At 43.4% G+C, this 18,677-nt stretch overlaps 1 protein-coding gene across 2 annotated transcripts in view; it reads right to left on the bottom strand.

Annotated features, from left to right (window-relative positions):
* Window positions 1-2,915: 2,915 nt before the first annotated feature.
* ZFYVE1 (zinc finger, FYVE domain containing 1) overlaps window positions 2,916-18,677 on the bottom strand; it is a 26,873-nt gene continuing 11,111 nt past the window's right edge. Inside the window, exons 2-11 of one of the 2 annotated variants that reach the window (XM_009707335.1) lie at window positions 14,649-15,153; window positions 12,499-12,713; window positions 10,226-10,332; window positions 9,192-9,300; window positions 8,521-8,618; window positions 8,298-8,415; window positions 7,746-7,916; window positions 6,774-6,954; window positions 6,146-6,259; window positions 2,916-5,045 (exon numbers count right to left, since the gene is read on the bottom strand). In XM_009707335.1, the coding sequence (XP_009705637.1) occupies window positions 4,813-5,045; window positions 6,146-6,259; window positions 6,774-6,954; window positions 7,746-7,916; window positions 8,298-8,415; window positions 8,521-8,618; window positions 9,192-9,300; window positions 10,226-10,332; window positions 12,499-12,713; window positions 14,649-15,153 (1,851 nt within the window). In that variant the 3' untranslated portion in view covers window positions 2,916-4,812. The remainder of the gene's footprint in view (window positions 5,046-6,145; window positions 6,260-6,773; window positions 6,955-7,745; window positions 7,917-8,297; window positions 8,416-8,520; window positions 8,619-9,191; window positions 9,301-10,225; window positions 10,333-12,498; window positions 12,714-14,648; window positions 15,154-18,677) is intronic. The other variant, XM_009707336.1, reaches the window with a different exon arrangement.

Below are 18,677 nucleotides of genomic sequence, written 5' to 3' on the forward strand. Positions count from 1 at the left end.
CACTCTGATGCCTTCCTGACAAGTCATCATCTGTACATTGTCATACATACACTACTGCTTCTCTCCAGTGCTACTGTAAAACTGCCTTTTAAGCAGAACCAGACAGATTTAGCCAGCTTTTCAAAATGTCAGAAATCAGACTGTGTCAAAATGTCCAGGCATTCTTGACATTAGAACTTCCGCAATGCTGCAATTCAGACATTTGGACTACATGAGGACTTTTTTATACATAAAAATATATATATACTTGTATCTGCATTGCTTTATTTTTTGCTTGAGTTATATCCAATAAAAATTAAGTTAAAAACTTGAATACACTTGACTTTTGGCTTAAGATAACTGACTAGTTATCATTCTAATAAACATTCTCATTTAGCTTTGTCACATTATACTGTTGGTTTTGAAAGCCCTCATAGTAAGTTTTCATTTATTTTGGCATTGCCATGATTTCATTGTTGATGTGCCCAAACTATGAACAAAAGCATTTTATGACATACTATGTGCTGTGACTGACAGAATATACAGGTCAACATTGCTTCACCAAGGAAGAGTTCTCAGCTAAGGCAGGGGGTGGGGATGGCACACAGACAACAAAAACCAGACAGTTCCATCGCTTGCCCAAATCACTCTCTGTTCTCTAATTACTGGCAGGCAAAGACGTATCTGTTGGTGCCAAATTATATTACAGCCATCAGCAATAAATCAAACGCAAGGACAATGCCACAATATGTGGAGTTACAGTGACCGACAACATCAGTTGACAAAGAAACCTGAAAACGAGAGGCTGCGAAATAGAGTGTGATAGCAGTACTTAAAACCTCATTGGGCTGGTCGTGCTGGAAGCAAACAGATGAAGAGCAGCAAAGTCTGTATGACCAGGTAGGAAGCCAGAGTCCTGCAACATTAAAGCCCAGGCTACCCAAAGCAACAGGGGCATTTGTGAATGTCTCAGCACAGCCACAGCAGACAAACACCTAGCGTAAATGCAAGGCAGATCTAACATAATGATGGTGCTCATTTCAACAAACACTCTTGCTGACATCAAAAGCTAATGAGGGTTGTCATGTTTTCCAGAACACAACCAAAGGTCCAGTTCACAAGTGACACAGGCAGGAACACACAGGATACCTTGGCCAACTTCAGCGAGTGCAACTTCTCCTGCGAGGAACTGGGCAGGAGGATGAAGGAGCAGGAAAGCTAACGGGAAGGGGCAGGGAAAGTGAAAAACAAAGCAGTTTTTCTTGTGCAAGTAGCTAGGCGTTACAGCCTGCTGCTACCCTGACAATGGCTACGTGTTATAGCCGTGCTGTTCTGCCGTCTGGTTCCCTAGCTGCAAGTCTCAGGTGCAATGTGCACCTGCTATACATTTAAGCCAAGTTTGGCCTAAAGGTTTAGGGAATCTAACTAAAAGTGTGCACCTTTATATGAAGCTCAGATGTATCTGCTTCACAGAAGGAGACAAAAACCCACATCACTTATTTGAAGATAAATCTTTATGCTGAACTGGCATAGGTACCCGCAATGGAAATAAATCCTTCAGAATAGAGCTATCGTATCAGATGTTTTCTCCTCTACAAATCTAGGCTCCTGTTGTGGTGCTTTAGGTGAGGAATTAGTTTTTCCGCTGGTGTATATCTTTGCACAACAGTTAATTCACATGATTCTTATTTCACTCGATGCTTTTCATAGCATTTCCTAATCAGAAGAGGTGCAGACGCTGCTTGATCTGCCAATAATCAATCTGACATCATTTTTCTGGCAAGAGATTTACATTAAAGTCAACCTCACTCTGTAACTCAGAACATGCTTCTACTGTGGCACATCTCACACCAATTGAATTCATTATCTTACCAAGACAGTGTGCTGATTTTAGCTACTGAAATATTTATGTTACAGTGAACTTCAGTTGATCCAAAGGACACGCTATCATCTTGACCAACTGCAATTTCATGGCAAGTAATTTGGTTTTGGTAAAACATACACAGTGATCTTCTGGAAATTTCCTGGAAAACAGTCCCCTCCTATCCCTGCCCTTGTAAATAAACAAGACTTCTTTGCACAGGAGTTGCATTAGAGCGCCAGATCCGTCTCATACTGCCATTATGAAACACTCACAGTTCGGGCTTTGCAGAGCTCCAGCGAGGTTGCTGTTAACCGCTGACGGGTTTTGCAAAGACTTGCTCTGGTTAGGTGCTACCAATACCCCTGCACGCGAAGCATCTCTCCTAAGAGTCTAGGAATAAAACTCTCACAGGTTTCTACTGCTAGGATTAACCCTTGTCTTCAGGCTGACAGCCTCACCCCAAGCACAACATGCTCCCGTGTTACTGGCTGTAGTGAATTTTTTTTTCCCCAGGATTTCTATTTCCTTCATTTAAGTTTCCTGTAGAGCTTTCTGTCTACAGATGTTGTTTAGAGCCCTTTTGTTTATTGAATCCTGATGTCTTAATACCAAATAGCATTGCGCTCTGCTAAAATATGCATCTATCCCCTTTAAATAGCTAATCCATTTAATAACCATACTCTATACTCTGCGTACTCACAGCACCAAATACTATCAGAAAAAAATAAAAGCTCTTGTGTACAGAAAACAGCAGTGAACTTAAACTTTACAGATTTTTTTTTTTTTCCATTTTGGAAAACAAAGGACCCAAATAATCCTCTCAGCATTGTCCAGAAAGAGTAATACCAAGACTGCTACAGTTTAAGCACCACATAGCACTTTGCTTTGTTGAGCAACAGCATAAAAGATTCAGCTCCAGGATAATCAACCAAGAATGGACTCTGCATATTGACAAGTTGCTAAGTTACTAAGATTGCATATATACTAAAAATGTTTAGACAATATTTTCTCTTTGACTGTGTAGTAATTCTGCCTGTGAGAAGGAAAAAAAAAAATAAAATCAGACAAGTTGTTGAAACAGATGCCAAAGATTTTATACAAGGAATGTCATGGCTGCTTTCTCTTTGTGCATTAACATGGCAGTAAAGCTACATGCATAAACAGCACACAGGGCACAGCCTACAAACCAAGAACACATTGCTCACCCGTTAAAAAAATAAAAATACTTTGAAGCACAGAATTATGCTGGATGTGCAGAATGTCTTTTAAGAGGGGACTTCTACCTACCTGTGCCCTCCCCTGGGCAACTCTCAGTTTATGGCAGACTTTGCTTACAAAAACATGAGACAGTCCCCAGTAAACTCAGCCAGTACCGAAGGCATCCTGGAACATCTTCTAAGTCTACTTCCACGTGTAGGCTGGATGTAGTTGCAAAAGGGCAATCACTTTGTGAGCATGTTCTTTCAGAGACAAAGTGAGAACCGCTTGTTACAAGGAAAAAGTCAGTACGCTTGTTCAGAAGATAAAGTCTTTTATAGCAGTTAATTTAATAACACAGTCCTAAACCAGGGTGTTGGGCACTCATCTACACAGGAGCATATTTAATAAGCTGGGGAAAAAAATACCACAGTTCCAGGACATTGCATCAAACTCCAGCCACTCCAACAGGAGACAACTCTCACATGGTGGAAGAATTCTTGTCTATGTAAGCCAAGACAGGAGAATTTTAGGCAGTTTAATCCACAATGGTCTCTTACTTCTTATAACTGGAATCACAAATCCACAGTACAAGACAGCATTAGTTAGGTTAAGTGGTGCTTTTGATAATAAAATCAGCGAATTCCTTGCAGTCCTTTAATAAAAGGATGAAGTCCAGTGAGTGCCAGTTGCTAGGAGCAAAGAAGAAAGGTTCCCATTTTCCAGGTGGATTTGTAAGTTCATATTATTAGAAAAAAGGTAAGTCAAATCTGTGCAGTTTCTATGCAACCACGTCTGAGAACACAGAGGCTCCAGAGACCACAAGATCACTTAAGAAGTGGGGAAAAGAAAAGTCATCACAATTCAAACAACTCAAACTTTGTATTTCAGAACTGTCTACGTAACTTTTGTTCTGCTCTGGACAACACTTTTAACTGCAACAAGATGGCAGAGGAACTTGAAGAAAACCTGAGTACATGAGAACATTGTCAGGGAGAGCAAGACCCTGCTACCTTTTGATCCGGTATTGAAGTTGAAACGGCAAAATGAGAATGCTTTGCCTTGTGCCATATGATTTGCTTTACCTTTCAGAGCTCTGCTGGTCTCTACCAAGGGGTCTATTTCAACTTGATACCTCTTGCACTGCAAGACCACTGCTCATATCACAGTTCAAACAACCTTACTAATGAATCTGGGTTTAATCTTCCACGGCCAGAAGTGCGGCACCTCCAGATGTAGGGTTGGTTGAATTACCAGGTGTAATTCATACATCAACATTGGATATTTCCTGGCAGCACAGAGTCCAAACCTTCCTCACAGGACATCGTGATCAGCAAGATGTTCCAAAAGGAGAATCAGAAGGCCGTAGATCTGATCCAATATAGTAAGGAACACCACCATCCATCATTTTAACTAGGAATACTCAAAGCTTCATTAGCCAACCGTATGCTTAATATACTAAGTTATACACAGATAGATAGATATATATATAATTTTTTTTTTTTTTAAATTGGAATAAAATACACTTGATTTTGGTTTGCTCATTTACAAGGGAGCTCCCTCCCTTCCCCAGTTATTTTGAAGTTAAAACCTAGAGGCTGAACGTAAGCTCATTCCCAGTGTTCCAAGATGGATATAACACGAGAGGAGGCCAGAAACTGGAAACATGCACTCTGGCTGCAACAGGTTAAGAGGTGAAAGGGAGACCAGATATTTTCATTTGTAACCCTGAGAACATAAGGAATTGCAAAGATCTGGAGAAGAGCCTGGGGCTAAAGGTCACCAGGCTTTTTATTGCAGTTAAAGCAAACTCGGACAGGGTGATCCCATCCACGAGAGGGAACTGCTCTGCGGTCATGTGAGCATTCGTCACAGAATCCCTGGCCACAGGCCCGACAGTGGTGTTTGGAGAGTTTGATACTGAATTCCTTCCGGCAGTTGTGGCAGTGCAGGATTTCATGGTCTGGTACCCAGTATGCAGGTCGGGCAGCATCTTTTACCAGACCTGTGGAGGAAGGGGCAGGGGGTGGTGGTGAGAAAGAGGGAGAAGAAAATAATCTGTGAACATGAGCATGTCAAGAATGTACTCCACTGGAAGTACTTACACACTGCAAGTCATACCACTGCCATTAAGAGGAAGATGACCTACTGACAGAATACTTCAGTGCAACGGGTAGCCATTTAGGCCATTCTGTCATTCCCCCCCAGTCTGCCTCTCTTCAAAGGGATAGATTGTTTCTCCTTAAATGGTGGCATCTTCCCTTACTCAGACTCTTCCAGAGGTTGAGACACTTGCTTTTGCCTACATTTCAGCTGCGGCCAAAAAACCACAGTCACCAAACCAAACATTCAGAAACACATGTACTGTCTGAACTGAGACAGAGATTCATTCTGCCTTTCATCGAGTCGGACAACAAACACCCACAAGGGTGATGACAGGACATGCTGTAGGCAAAGCGGTGGAATGATCATCTGTGCAATGAGTAGGAAGTCAGGTCCAACAAGACAAGATTAAAGAGCGAAGTGTTTGCTGACGTACCTGAACTGCTACCCGGCACACGGAAGAGCCGCAAACATTCACTGTACTAAGATCACCATTAAAGATCACATTACTGATTACTTTCCCATCATTACCGACCTGAACAGATTCAGATTCTCAGCCTCCCTTGCAGAAGTACCAAGTGCCAGCAGCATCCATGAACACACTTAAAAGGCACTGAGCATCTCTGGAAGATAACCAAACCTGACAAAATACTTCCTAACTGGCCAGTCCTTAGGGAACTCCAGCTGGCAGGTCACTGCAGTGATGCATCAGGGGAGCATGAATGGCTCACAGCTCGGTGCACAGAGATTTGCACAACAGAGAGAAAAAGAGAAGGTACAAACTGCAGAAATAATGTGCTGGGAAAAAAAAAAAAAAAGGAAACATCAAGCCAGAGAGGTGCAGAGGGCTGTAGAATTCTCAACCAGAAGTGGTATCATAGCAGAGCTGCCAGCCTGTCACACAAACTCTTGAAGTTTAATCGCAAGTTTTGCTCTGTGAAAACAAAAATGCCTCTAGACAAAAAACAAACAAAAAAACCATCAGAAGAGAACAGAGCTCACCTAAGGGAATGTCCATGGCTGTCACCACTGCTCCAAGAGTGTTCTGCACAGCTTCCCCCACCTTCCTGGCAATCAGTGTCCCCCCTTCCTCATCTGAAGGCAGCTCAGCCACATCTGCATGACACAAGAGTTAAGGGCTCAACCTTGGCCCAGCGCAATTTCTGCCAAGTTTCAGTTAATTTACATTAGCAAAAACCAGCAGCAAACCCAAAAGGCAGCTTGGAGCCTCTCCTCAGCCTTTATCTCCCACATCCCCGACCTTGGATTGCAGAGTTTTCACTTTCATTTCAGCAGTAATGAACAAAATACATAGCCTGCTGAAACAGCAGCATCCCTGCTCTGATGCTAGCTCCACACCATCAGCAGATGCTGGAAAAACAAAGTAACGATCCAATTCGAAAATAATTTAGTCAGGGGGTCAGATACCTGGTAGCTCGTTGCAAGAGTCATCTTCTTGCCAGAAGACATGGAGCTCTTGAGCTTCCCGGCTAAAGGCTCTGTGCCAAAGCCCAGTTTGAACAACACTGTCTACACTCAACGGGAATAGTTGTGATCCAGAAGCCAGGGACAAAGACTTCAGACTAACTATTGCCCAGAGATAATTCTGTCACAATCAACTCAAAATTACCTAACTGGATGCCCCTGTTTTCATAGCAGTTGTCACACACGCGCACTGGTGCCGGTCCCCAGCCTCGCTCAGGCACTGGACGGGTCTTGGAAGAACAGCCATCACAGAAGCCCTCTCCACAGGCCCGGCAGTGATGTTTAGTGTCATTATCTTTAAAAGGCGTGTTGCACTTATTACAACTCTAACGAGAACAACATAGAAAGAAAAACTGTTAGTTTGGTCTTCCTTAATAGAAAAACAGACAGCAAAACCCCAGGATAGCAAGACTCAGACTGAAATTGTGAAAAATATAGTTACACCCAAGACTTGGGTGCTACCAGCCCCATAACTTTACCCTAGGGAAGTGATTCAGACAGGTAGAAGTAGGGTGGCTAAGCCAATAGATTGCTACGATCCCTTCATTCACAATCACAAATAATTACAGCCACATCACGCAGGGCTGAATAGTGGGTACTTGATCTTTGTGGGGGGTAAGAATTCAGAAGGCAGTTTTCACTGAAGATATATCTGTTTCCTGCAAGCCACAGGGAATCCTTTCGTAGTTGAATTGTTGAGGCCAGCTTTTCGCATCTGTTACGAAACCAGAGTCTAATCTCTGCACCTATAAAAATAGTACTATCAACTGCAGAAGCCAGATTGAAGATGTTGATTCTTTGGCTTTGAAGAGCAAGTTCACGCAAGCCAGGATTTTCTGTGATACTGCTGGGACAGGAGCTCACAAAAAGTAGGGAGAAACAGTCTCTTTAGCAGGGCTGGGCAGAGCCTCTGTTCATACTTTCTTCGACTAAGCCAAGAATGGGAAAAACTGAAAGCATTTTAGTTTTCTCAAAATTGTAGGAGAAGGTCTTGCTGCAATCGAACAAGAAGCATTTGGAATCTGCAAAATACTATACTACTGAAAGGGTGAAAAAAAAAAAAAAAAAAAGAGTTTTTAGCTATGCAAAGCTTTTCTCTACAGCAGCTGCTATTTACCAAGATCTGAGAGTTGGGTCTCCAGTAAGCTGGGGCAATCTGGTCTGTCAACCAGGAGGTCACAGCTTTTGTAGGTCCCAGGCTAAGTTCAGATACTGATTGCGCCATGAAATTCATCCCATCCAATAAACGCTGGGCTGCATTGTTGTTGTCTTTCAGAAATCCATCAGTCTGGAATGAAATGGATATTCATTTGAGAATAGGAACAGGGAAACCTAATTTTTTTAGGTGCGGATGGCTCTGTGACCCACTGCTCCCGTTAAACTGGAAGGCAAGCAGGAGAAAAAAATACACCAGCCCTGCTTTGAAACACAGGGGTAGGCTTTAATGGTGTATCATTCACACAAAGTGTTCATAAACTGGCAACGTAGCCATTTCAAGATGGCCAAAAGATGACTGAAAGCCCTTGCGAAGGTTTTTTTTGAAACAGCAGAGAGAACAGCCAGCTGTAATGAAAGCCAATCCATTTTCTCCATCAACATCCAGAAGAACCAACATAAACACGTGGGTGGCTGCACACGTACACAAAGACTACCCAGCAACCAGACTTACCCCTGGCCAGACATGCTCAATTTCTGTCCTCACTACAGTGTTCACAGGATCTTGGTTGCCAAACCAGTACTGTCGGCTGCGGTACACCACCCCGCAGTTGGGGCACTCAATCACGTACCTGCAAAAGAGGAAGACGGGTTACCTCAGTGAGATACTGGAAGTCCAGTGCACCAAGCAGGGTAGAGGCAACAGAGAGCAGAGAGATCTTAGCTGCAGCACTCACCCTGACCAGGCATACTTGGCAAGGCCCAGCCAAGGGGAGTCAGTGGAAGCAGAGGTTTTTGGCACCACGCTGACCTCCATCCCTCGTTCGTAACAGGCCTATAACACAAAGGTTCAATTAAAACGGTATTCTTGGGAATCCCAGACTCCAAGTCTTGCAGCTGTTTGGTCACATAAAGCATATAATTGGCATACAGTGGTCTCCATCGCAAAGAAGAGCACTCATCAGAACTCATTTAAAAACAAAATCAAACCAAACACACTGTCAATACCACCATAGGGAAATATCTCTACAACAATAAAAACTATCACGATAGCTGAAAATTTTCCTATCTCCTGCACACATCCTTCAGAAAAACTGGCTAATAACAAGCAACGGGCATAAGCAAGTAAAAAGAGTAACCACATCATGTATGTAGGTCAACATCACCCAGGTTGAGAGCAGCTGGGTTCACAGTTTAGCTAGCAAATGACACGTAGCATGCAGAAGTGATAACCTCTCCAAGCAAAAGTACAAGTTCAATGGGGATCAATTTTTCTTGTCAAGGCCATGAGCACCTCTCTCATTTGAAAAAATGCAAGAAAACAGGCATATGCCTGTGATATTCCTCATTTATTGGGACAGCCTCTCCTTCTCCATTCTTCAGACCTTGTCCTCGTGTCACTACTCACCTTGCAAGTGTAGACTCTGTTATCATACTGGTGAGAATATCTGCATCGACTTTTGGATTCATGAGGGACTCCTTCCTTGGCATGGTTCATGCTCTTCTTACAGCCACACCTGAGTATGCAAAAGCAAACCATGAGCTGATGCGTTAGATATGGGACAGGTGTCACCAAGAGTTCATTTATTTTACTATCTTGCATTTGTATAAACATTGTAACTCTAAAGCATTTTCACAACTGTACATACAGCAATGACATCATTTACCATTGAAAGACAGGCTCTTTGGAAAGAGGTGTAGCAACTGTTTCGCAGTATAAAGCGGTGCCACACAACAGTTCAGTGCTGGAAATTATCATTGTAGCCAATTTAAATTTCACAGAGAGTTTTAGGAAGGCCTGACCAAGTTTGGAAATTGACCAAGACAGAGTAAACACTGCAGCCTTTGCAAGGAGCTGCTAGAAATTCTCTAATGAGCATAAAAGAGCAGGAACATAGCACTGTATCACATTTGAGAGAAAATGTTTCCAGAAGCATAATCAGCCATAAAATCACACTCCTATAGTACCTCACAGACTCAGAGCACTGACTGCCATCTACTCCCCTTCCAGGCCCTCTGGAATCTCTGGGCTCTTCCCAGAGAGCTATGAGCCAAGCTCTCATCAAACCTGGGGCTCCGCTTAGATCTAGTCACTGAACACAGCCCAGGTCCATGACGTGCGCTTTAAGATTGTTTATGTAATAAAAATGGCAGGAAAAATCATCACAGAACATTTTGGGGGATTTCTTTAGACACTCCTTTCTTCTGCCCATATCTCTTCCCCAGTGCACGCAGGGTAGGAACAGGTTTGTAGCCATATACAAAAACAGAGTAGGCAAAGACTGTGCATTCAGCTGGACTGCAGCAATAACAGCCATCCAATTCACTTAAGAGTTGAATTTCAAGCTAATTCTGCCTGGAAGTACTAGCTGATAATAGGTGATGTAGACCAGGGCAACACTATCTTCTAGAAGGATGAGGGTGCATTTCTCATTTACTTACCCACAGCTGAGGCACACAGAGGAGCATGTGAAATATTCATCTGGAAAGAAAGAGCTGTGAGCCATCTGGTCATCGGGGATCTCCCCACTGAACCGGTCACTTAGAGCCTGTCAAACAGAAGAGAATGAACTGGTAAGGTACTGAGAGCAATGCAGACATTTTATGAAAGCTTTTGCAAGCAAAAGCATGGGTTCCTTTACTGGAGGGAGAGGCAGAGAGTACACAGCTAACAAATAATGTCTTACCAACCTGGAAACCAAGACAACAATTAGAAACCAAGCAAGAAGACAATCTTGCACTTGTATGGAAGTGACCTGAATGTTCTTAAGACACTTTTCTCCTCTCCTCCTGCCCCTACTTTGAATTTTAGAGCAGAAATGGGTGGCAGAAGATTGCATCCACCTCTGTGCACACAACCCACGCCCAAAACAGCAGGGTACTTGCTAAAAGGGCTTTGCATTTTGGAAACCTCCAGAAGGAAACTCAGAGAGTCATTTCTCACAGTACATGAGGACACATTCTTTGCCCCTCAGCTCATAAAGTGCTGCCCTGAGCTTTCCTCTGGCCCCTCAAACAATTGCTCTTCTCTGGTGAAACCGCAAGACCAAGGGATTTGTTCCCTTTCCTGGGAGCATCTGTTCTCAGATTAAGTCAGTCCTTAGCCTTGGCACACTTAACTTTTTCAGTTCTTTCGGGTGCTACATTAAAAAAAAAAAAAGTAAGCACTGGAACAAAGTAGATGGTTAAGGTTTTCCTTGATGGAGATCTCTGAAGGCATAACTGAAACTCCTCCTACAGCTGAGGTTACTATAGAGGCTGCCTTTCTCTCTCCTCCTCCCAGGCAGCAGGGCCGGAGGGAGCATCTCTGCTGTCTGACAAGGCTTGACTGCACATACACACAGACATGTGGGTATCTCTCACCACAGCTTCTCTCAGATAAGATCTCTACATAGACATCTGATTTCACAGAATTTCAAGGAAATTAGCTTTAAGATCGCTTTCAAGCTTGACTGATACTGGTCAATTAATTCAAAAGTTAGAGGCGGTGGACACAGATCACTAGCAAGCCTTGTGTCCTCAGGAAGTGAAGCAAAAAAAGTTAATTTGTAGTCAGTAGTGATCTGAACACAGCAAACACTTTACTGGGCATGAATTTAAGTGCACTAGCAGAGATATCTGAAGCTGGATTACTTGGCTATTGCAATAAAGTCCAAGAAATTAAACTGGAATTAACCACTCTGGCTGTTTTCCCCTTGCTGCCGGTCTGCACCCTAATGCAAGGAACTGTGTACATGCCACCCTGATACTTCTCTCCGTGCTTCAGCTACCCCAAATACAGAGCAGCTGGAATTATCTGTTCCAACAGCTGTGACTAACATCAGAAGAGACTGCTAACACTACCTCCTTCTGTAGATATGCCCTAGCTCTGCCCGCCCCTCCCTGATGACAGCTGTGCACTTCAGGCCAATGAAAACATGATGCTAAGCAGGTAGTGGTAGCAATGTACGGAAACTTGTAGCATAAATTTAAAGATCTGAAAATCCCTCTGACACCCTAGCAAGGTGAACCTTCTAAGACAATCACCGGCTGCCTCCGCACTTCCTTTTCACCAGCCTTCTGATCTGATGCTGCACCTTTGAAATGATACATCATTTGGCTTGATCCCATCTTGTTTCCTAGCTATCAACACATCTCCTTCCTCCTTTTTGCCTCCCAGCCCTTGGGTTAGGCTACACTGAGTGCTAGGTTTTGCCAACCATTAACTTCCTCCAAGTCTCTGGCATTCCCTCCCCTTGTGCTAAGGACACGCTTAGGAATTTCATCAATAACTCCTTCTGGTCCTCCTCTTTGTAAATCACTGTCATTAAGTGCCTGTCACTCACAGCATCAATTATTTTCTTCTTCCTCAGTCAGTTTCTTCCCAGCTCAGTTTCTTGATTTTGCTCTGTTTTGCTCTCCAACTCTTCTCAACCTTCCAGGGTCTTTGCTAAGGCGTTTGTTTGTTTTAAAGTAAAAAAACCTACCCAGCCTACCTGGCTGTTACACAAAATCCATCATCTTCATAGAAGACTTGCTTTATCTCCAGACATCAAAAAGTCTACATCACTGTTTCACATGCCCTACCTTTATCAGCTGCAGCTGGCAGTTACTACCAACCGTGTATCAAAAAGTCTACGTCACTGTTTCACATGCCCTACCTTTATTAGCTGCAGCTGGCAGTTACTACCAACCGTGATACAAATAAAGATTGTGATGAACTTTTCTCCACTTACTTTTAGCGCTTTGTAGATAACCCCAGGCTGCCTAGGTGACCGAGTGGTATTGTTCTCCAGCTGCTGCTCCACAGCTCGCCTAAGTCCAGAGAAATCTGTTGGAGGATTGTATGTCCTTGTTCCCTTGTAGTGGATTGAGCTGAAAGCCTCAGGAAAACAGCTTAGCTTCCGAAACCGATCCTGAATGAGCTTCTCGGGAACCTCAGAAGGATGATCTATATACAAGAGTATCAGCAAGTATATAAACAACTGATTGTTTAAAATACTATTTAAATTGCACAGTGTTTTCATATGCAACACAGTGCTAGTTTTCCTAATTAAACTTTCTAATACATCTGGAATATCATTATATTTTACAAGAAGGAAAAGAAACAAACTGTTTGCAAAAGCATTCTCTGTTTTTTTGATACACAGCTTTAGATTCTAAGACCAAGTTCCACAGGTAAAACCAGAAACATCTAGGTTTGGAAACACAGATATCCAGAATAAGCAGCAATTTATTTCACAATATAAGGAAACTTCACATCAGCACACTTGTTAGCTCTTCTCACCAGATCATAACTTGATATGGCTAGTCCTAGCACCTGATCCGTGGAGGATGTAAACCTTACATGGGCTGCTTATTCTTGTTGCCAACCCTGTAGCAAGGAAGACGGAGCCTCTACCAACCCTTTGTACATGGTGAAGCACTTCAGAACTGGCCACGTCAGGTCAGACTCCATAGAGTCAACCACACTCTTCTGCCTGCTTCCAAGTACCTGCTGTACATTTCAGAATAAGGCAGGCCCCTTCTTCTCTGTCCCGAAACTACAAAAACACACTTCTCAATTATCCATTGAGACAGATGGTTACAGCTTGCTGCAAATCCACATGCTAAGAGGTTTCTTTCCTATTCCTACCATGATCAGAAGGGATCGTAAAAATACAATTTTTTTTACTACCCTGACTTTGCACACAGGTGCAACTGTCATTATGGGTCACTAAATCCGACCTGCTGAAACAGCAAATTTCAACAACTATATGAAACTCTACATTGCTAATCAGTAAATTGATATGCAAGAAAAGGAACTGCCTTGGCAGGTAAGTTAAAAGGAATTAAGAAGTCACTCTACTAATAACCAGAAAGAATGTCACATTCTTCTACTAGCTCAAGACCTCCCTGGTTAGAAAAGCCAAAATGAGAAGGTGGGCCAGGAGGGAGCTGCTGGGGTATTACACAGCAGAAGGCTCTCAGCTGTTCACAGACAGCAGGACTGAGCCTCAGCTGCTGCAGGCCAATTCATTAGGGCTCTTGCTCATCAAAGCATCAGAGATGGACAGAATGAAGAAAGGTTTCATCATGCCTTTTGAAACACGGGAAAAACACGGCCAGGAGAAGAAATTTAGATCCCTGTATAGTCAAAACCAAAATATGCTGTGACTTCCATAGGACAGGACGTTTCACTCGGACATACAAATAAAATACACAATTTAAACATGCATAATCCAGAATGACATGAGCCAAGTTAAAAGCACTAGTAAAAAACACTGAAAGTGATGGGAATAACTGTGCCAGGCCTGCTGCTTTGGCCATGTCAGATACTTGCACAGACAAAAGCGGTGTCAAACCATCAGCTCTGTGCCATCACAACCTCAGTCCCAACTTCACACCAGCCTCAGAATGACACTCGTCCACAGAATTTAAAAAAGTAGAGTGAAGGTACTGTAAGTATTGAAGTTCACACATTTCATTATTCTTGCTCATCCTGCTTTCTACACTGAGTTTTATTTTAGGTTTTTTGCAACAGGATACTCCATATCCCTGCCAAAATTCCAGGGTGTCTCAGTTTTCACCTTCGTCTGCCATATCACCCACACTCACGATCTTGTACGATGACCCCTCCAACGGCTGGCAGAACTCTCATCATGACTAGTCAGTGCTGATGCCCTGCTGGTTAAGAGGATTATTCCAGCTGACCTAGGGTAGTCAGATCGCCATCAGGGAATGCTCTGCTATTTCCATAGCCTGGCTCTCAGACTGGAACAAGCGAGGGCAAAACCCAAACCACATCTTTTGCATGGTAGTAAAGAACACTGAATATTCAATGCAACCTGATAATTGGTAGATAGCGTTTAGCACATTGTTATGCAGTTTCTTACTGCCTACTCACCAGAGCCCAGTAGCTTGGTGTACACAGTCTCGTGAAAGATGATGACACCTGGACCCAAAGTTGACAGAGGAACATCTAGGCCACAGCGGGCTGTGGTAGCTTTTAGCTCCTTGGTGAAATGTTTTAAATAAGCCTCCGAGGCATCACCAAGGAATTTGAAGAGATCATTGTGGAGCCTGTCAGCACGAGTACGGTAGATGACAAGGTCAGAGATGGCCAGGACCTTCAGCAGCAGCCGTGTTCTCTGGCTCAGGTTCACAGTGGCCCCCAGGAGACCCTCTGTATCAATTACCGCCACTTTGCGGACAGGGTCATAGGCTGCCCAGACTCCAACTGTGCAAGACTCTTGGGCTGGAGACGTCTTGAAGACTTCCCGGCCATAGAAGAAAGTGTGGTTAAGGGTGTGAGACTTGCCATCCCCTGTGTTCCCAAAGATGGACACTACCTTTAGATGCTGGTCAGGACTGCAGTCCAGTTTCTTAATAAAGTCTTCTTCATTCCTTACCTTTTTAAAAAGAAAAAAAAAAAAGAGAGAAAAATATAACAACTGTGCAATTGGAGTATTGGAGTAAACAGCACTGAAAACATAGCTGGTTTCAGCATTCTTAAGATTAATGAGAGTGATTACTTCCTGTTCAGATTTCATCATAAGTTTCTGAAGCACCAAGAAGTCCAAAGCAAAATATTAGAAAGCAGTATTGTAACACTTACACATCAACGGGATTTAGGCTGTTCCATCACACAGCTATTTCGGAAGCGACATCCCACTGTGATTACCTGTGTAGTGAAACCTCTTGTGCCTCACCCCATTCCCTGAAGCAGTCCTTTCAGAGAAGGGAGCACAGCCCTACTTCCAAGTCTGCCAGAACAGCTACTTGCAGCATGGCAGATGCTCTCAGTAGCATTGGTCTCCTGGCAGGTACCTGAATTCAGGTGCAAAACAGAGGAGTGCTTTTGTCACCCTAACTTGCCTCATCCACAAAGGCTGAGCACCTGTTTAGGGAGAAAAAGCTCCTCCGTGCAGCTCTGCTGCATTTGTCCACAGGCAGGGGCTCCCAGACACAGCCTGTCCTGCTCCCACTGCTCTCCAGCCAACAGATGCTTCAGATGGAAGAAGGGGCAGAGAGGAAAGCAAAGTTGTGTGCTGGAGTCAGGTGGCTGAAGTAGGTCAAACTGGCTTTTACAGAAGTGCCACAACTCCCTCAATAATCCATTTCATAGCTTACTGTATTGTGCTTTCATTTAAAAAAGAAAAAAAAGCCAAGACACACGCACACAAACACAAAACCAAAAGAGAGTGGACAGTCTCCAGCATGTAACTTCTCTTTGGCTTCACATAGATTAAGTGACAAGCATCATGCTATTTAGGTTAGAGCACAGGGCATTTTCTGTTCAGATACTAGAGCAACAGGGAACAGATAAACAAGCAATGACACAGGTTAGGGCTCTGTACGAGAGCTTGCCTTGCTTTTGTTGCAAACACAGCCTTGGCCTTCAAAGGTTTCACGCTTCTGGCTATCACTTATCACTTGCTTTTTCTTCTTCTAACAGGTTTTATCCACATATTATGTGACAGGAAAGAATATGACAGAAGCACTTGTTGAGAAGGATTAAATTCACCTCCTCTGTCACAATTGCCTCCTCAAGGAACCCTCATCAGCCGAAAGGAGCAGGGCTTCCAGCCCTTCTCGCCTGCCTCTCAACTTCTGGAAGCTCCTTGGCTATTTCGCCCCCGTGAGTAACATTGGAAGGTCTCACGGTACACGATCCATAGAGGCCATGAGGTAATAAATGGTTTCTTTGAACAAGTTTATTCTTAGGTCAGCAAATTAGTTTAAGACTCCATTTGCAGCCCCATTTGCTCTGGTCAAATCTATCAACAGTATCTAGATTTCGAAGGAAAATAGAAAACAGCCAGTGTGCCAAAAAACAGAAAATAACCAATGTGCCAGATTGTGGTTGGGAACAGCGTTCAGAAAGAAAAACTGTGGGCTGTGGGGTTGCAGTAGCTTCTCACGGACTCAAAACATTGAAGGCAGCCTCACAGTGTGGAAGAAAACAGGAAACAGAGAAATCAAAATGCTCTCAACAGAATCTTTTCTGGTGTCTGTGGGAGACCACCAAGATACACTCAAGTTACAGCTGCGGAAGAAAGGGTCTGCTTTTGGGGAGCCGTGATTATTAGCTTGTCATCAGGAAGGTAGTTTAGATGACAGATGCAGTTTCTCTTAGTGTCTCTGGAGATGTCTCTGTGGATGAAAGGAAGTTCTGGGTTCATGGCATAGCTCCTAAAAACATGCACAGATTTTATAATATAATAATGTTGTATATGTAAGCAAAAAGGATTATAATCATTTCTTCTACAGATTGTTTTGTTTTTAACTCCCACCTCCCCAGCTTCTTACCATAAGGGTAGCAGACCTTCTTTTTGCCAGAGACAGCAGTTATGCACTCCCTGGACAGCACAAATAAATATCAGTCTTCAAACAGTTGCTTAAGCATTGGCAGGACAACTAATAACTAAGGTCTTTTAGGCAGCACTGGTTATTCTGGTATCAGTTTGGGAGAGTTTGTGTAAGGGGCTGAGTCAGTAATGTCAGAAGACACAAAGGACAATAGGGACCACAGGGATAAGAGCAGTTCTGCAATGCAGTCCCACCAATAAGAAACAGGAGTCAACTCACACAAATTCTGCTGCAGCTGAAATTGTCCCAAGCTAAGCTAATGCAAGTGTCCATACCACCAGCCTTCCTTTGCCTTCAATGTACTTTAACAACTGCTGACGCCAGGGCAACTTATTGTGGGAAGAAGAGATGGGTCGCTGAGCCAGACAGAAGAAAAGTTGGTTCCAGACCAATAATCCAGATCACTCCAGGACAAAAGTTACACTGAATATCAAATCAGACACCCAAAGCACCGAGCTGTTCCCCCCTTCTAGGGCTCTAGGCTCTTTCAGACTTCCTTGCAGGACAGAACTCGGAAGTGATTCGGACAAGCACGTCACCCAGGAGCACAAGGATGCACTGAAGTCCAGCTAGTCCAATGTCACGTCTCACAGGACTCGGTCACGGATGAGAAAGAACTTAGACATGAACTGAGTAAACGTTTCCTAGCATGCTTTACCAGCTCTCAGTAGTCAGATGTCAAAGGACTTCCCAAGCAGTGGGTGCATCTAGACGCTCACATTTGGTAGAGAACCAGTAGATCTATCCTCTAGGAGGTTGTCCAGCCCCTTTGTGAACCTAGTCCTAGTTTTGGATCCTGCAAAATCCTGTTACAATAAATTCTGTGTGCAGGGAGGCAAGAAACAAAACCAAAAAAACAAACCAATACAACCCAAAAAAACCCTTCTTTTTGCTGAATATGCTTGTATGTTGTTGGGTGTTCCTTGCGCATGTGCACTTGTCTTTTTTAATCACTGCTGAGCACAGGGATGATACTCTCAGAGCCATCCACAACAATCCCCCTATCAGTAGTCAAACTTACTTCCCTTGAGCAAGTTCCTTTAAGACATTTAAAGTCAGAGTGGGTGTAATAAGTGTTGAAGTTAGTACTCTCCATTGGGCTCAAGTGCCACATCTCATCTCTAAAGAAATTTGCATGGCACCACCTTCTGCTGTATATGCAAAGGACTCATGTTTCCATAGCTGTGTCCACTCCCACGTTGCCCAAGAGCTCCACATCTCCAGCATAAACAGCAGAGGGTAAATAGGAAGCCTTCCTTAAATTGCACAGCAACGTCAATTAAGAATGAAAACTTTGTATGTCTAACCTAAGACAAGAGGCATCTCTCTCCAGCTGTTTCTCTATTTTGCCTTTTCTATTATCAAAGACTCATTTACACTTTTGTTATAGCTCTTAGAAGAATATTCTCCTCTAGAAAAAATAGTTTTTACTCCACCATAAGTTAGAATCCTTGTTACCCTTCTTTTACAGCTTTAACTACATTTATGTTAGCAACTGTCATCCACCTCCCATGCAGTCATTCCACTCAAGTTGAGTTGAACTGGAGGTGAAGGTCTTCAGCAG

Source organism: Cariama cristata, unplaced genomic scaffold, assembly GCF_000690535.1.
Source record: "Cariama cristata isolate BGI_N322 unplaced genomic scaffold, ASM69053v1 scaffold939, whole genome shotgun sequence".
Taxonomy (NCBI): domain Eukaryota; kingdom Metazoa; phylum Chordata; class Aves; order Cariamiformes; family Cariamidae; genus Cariama; species Cariama cristata.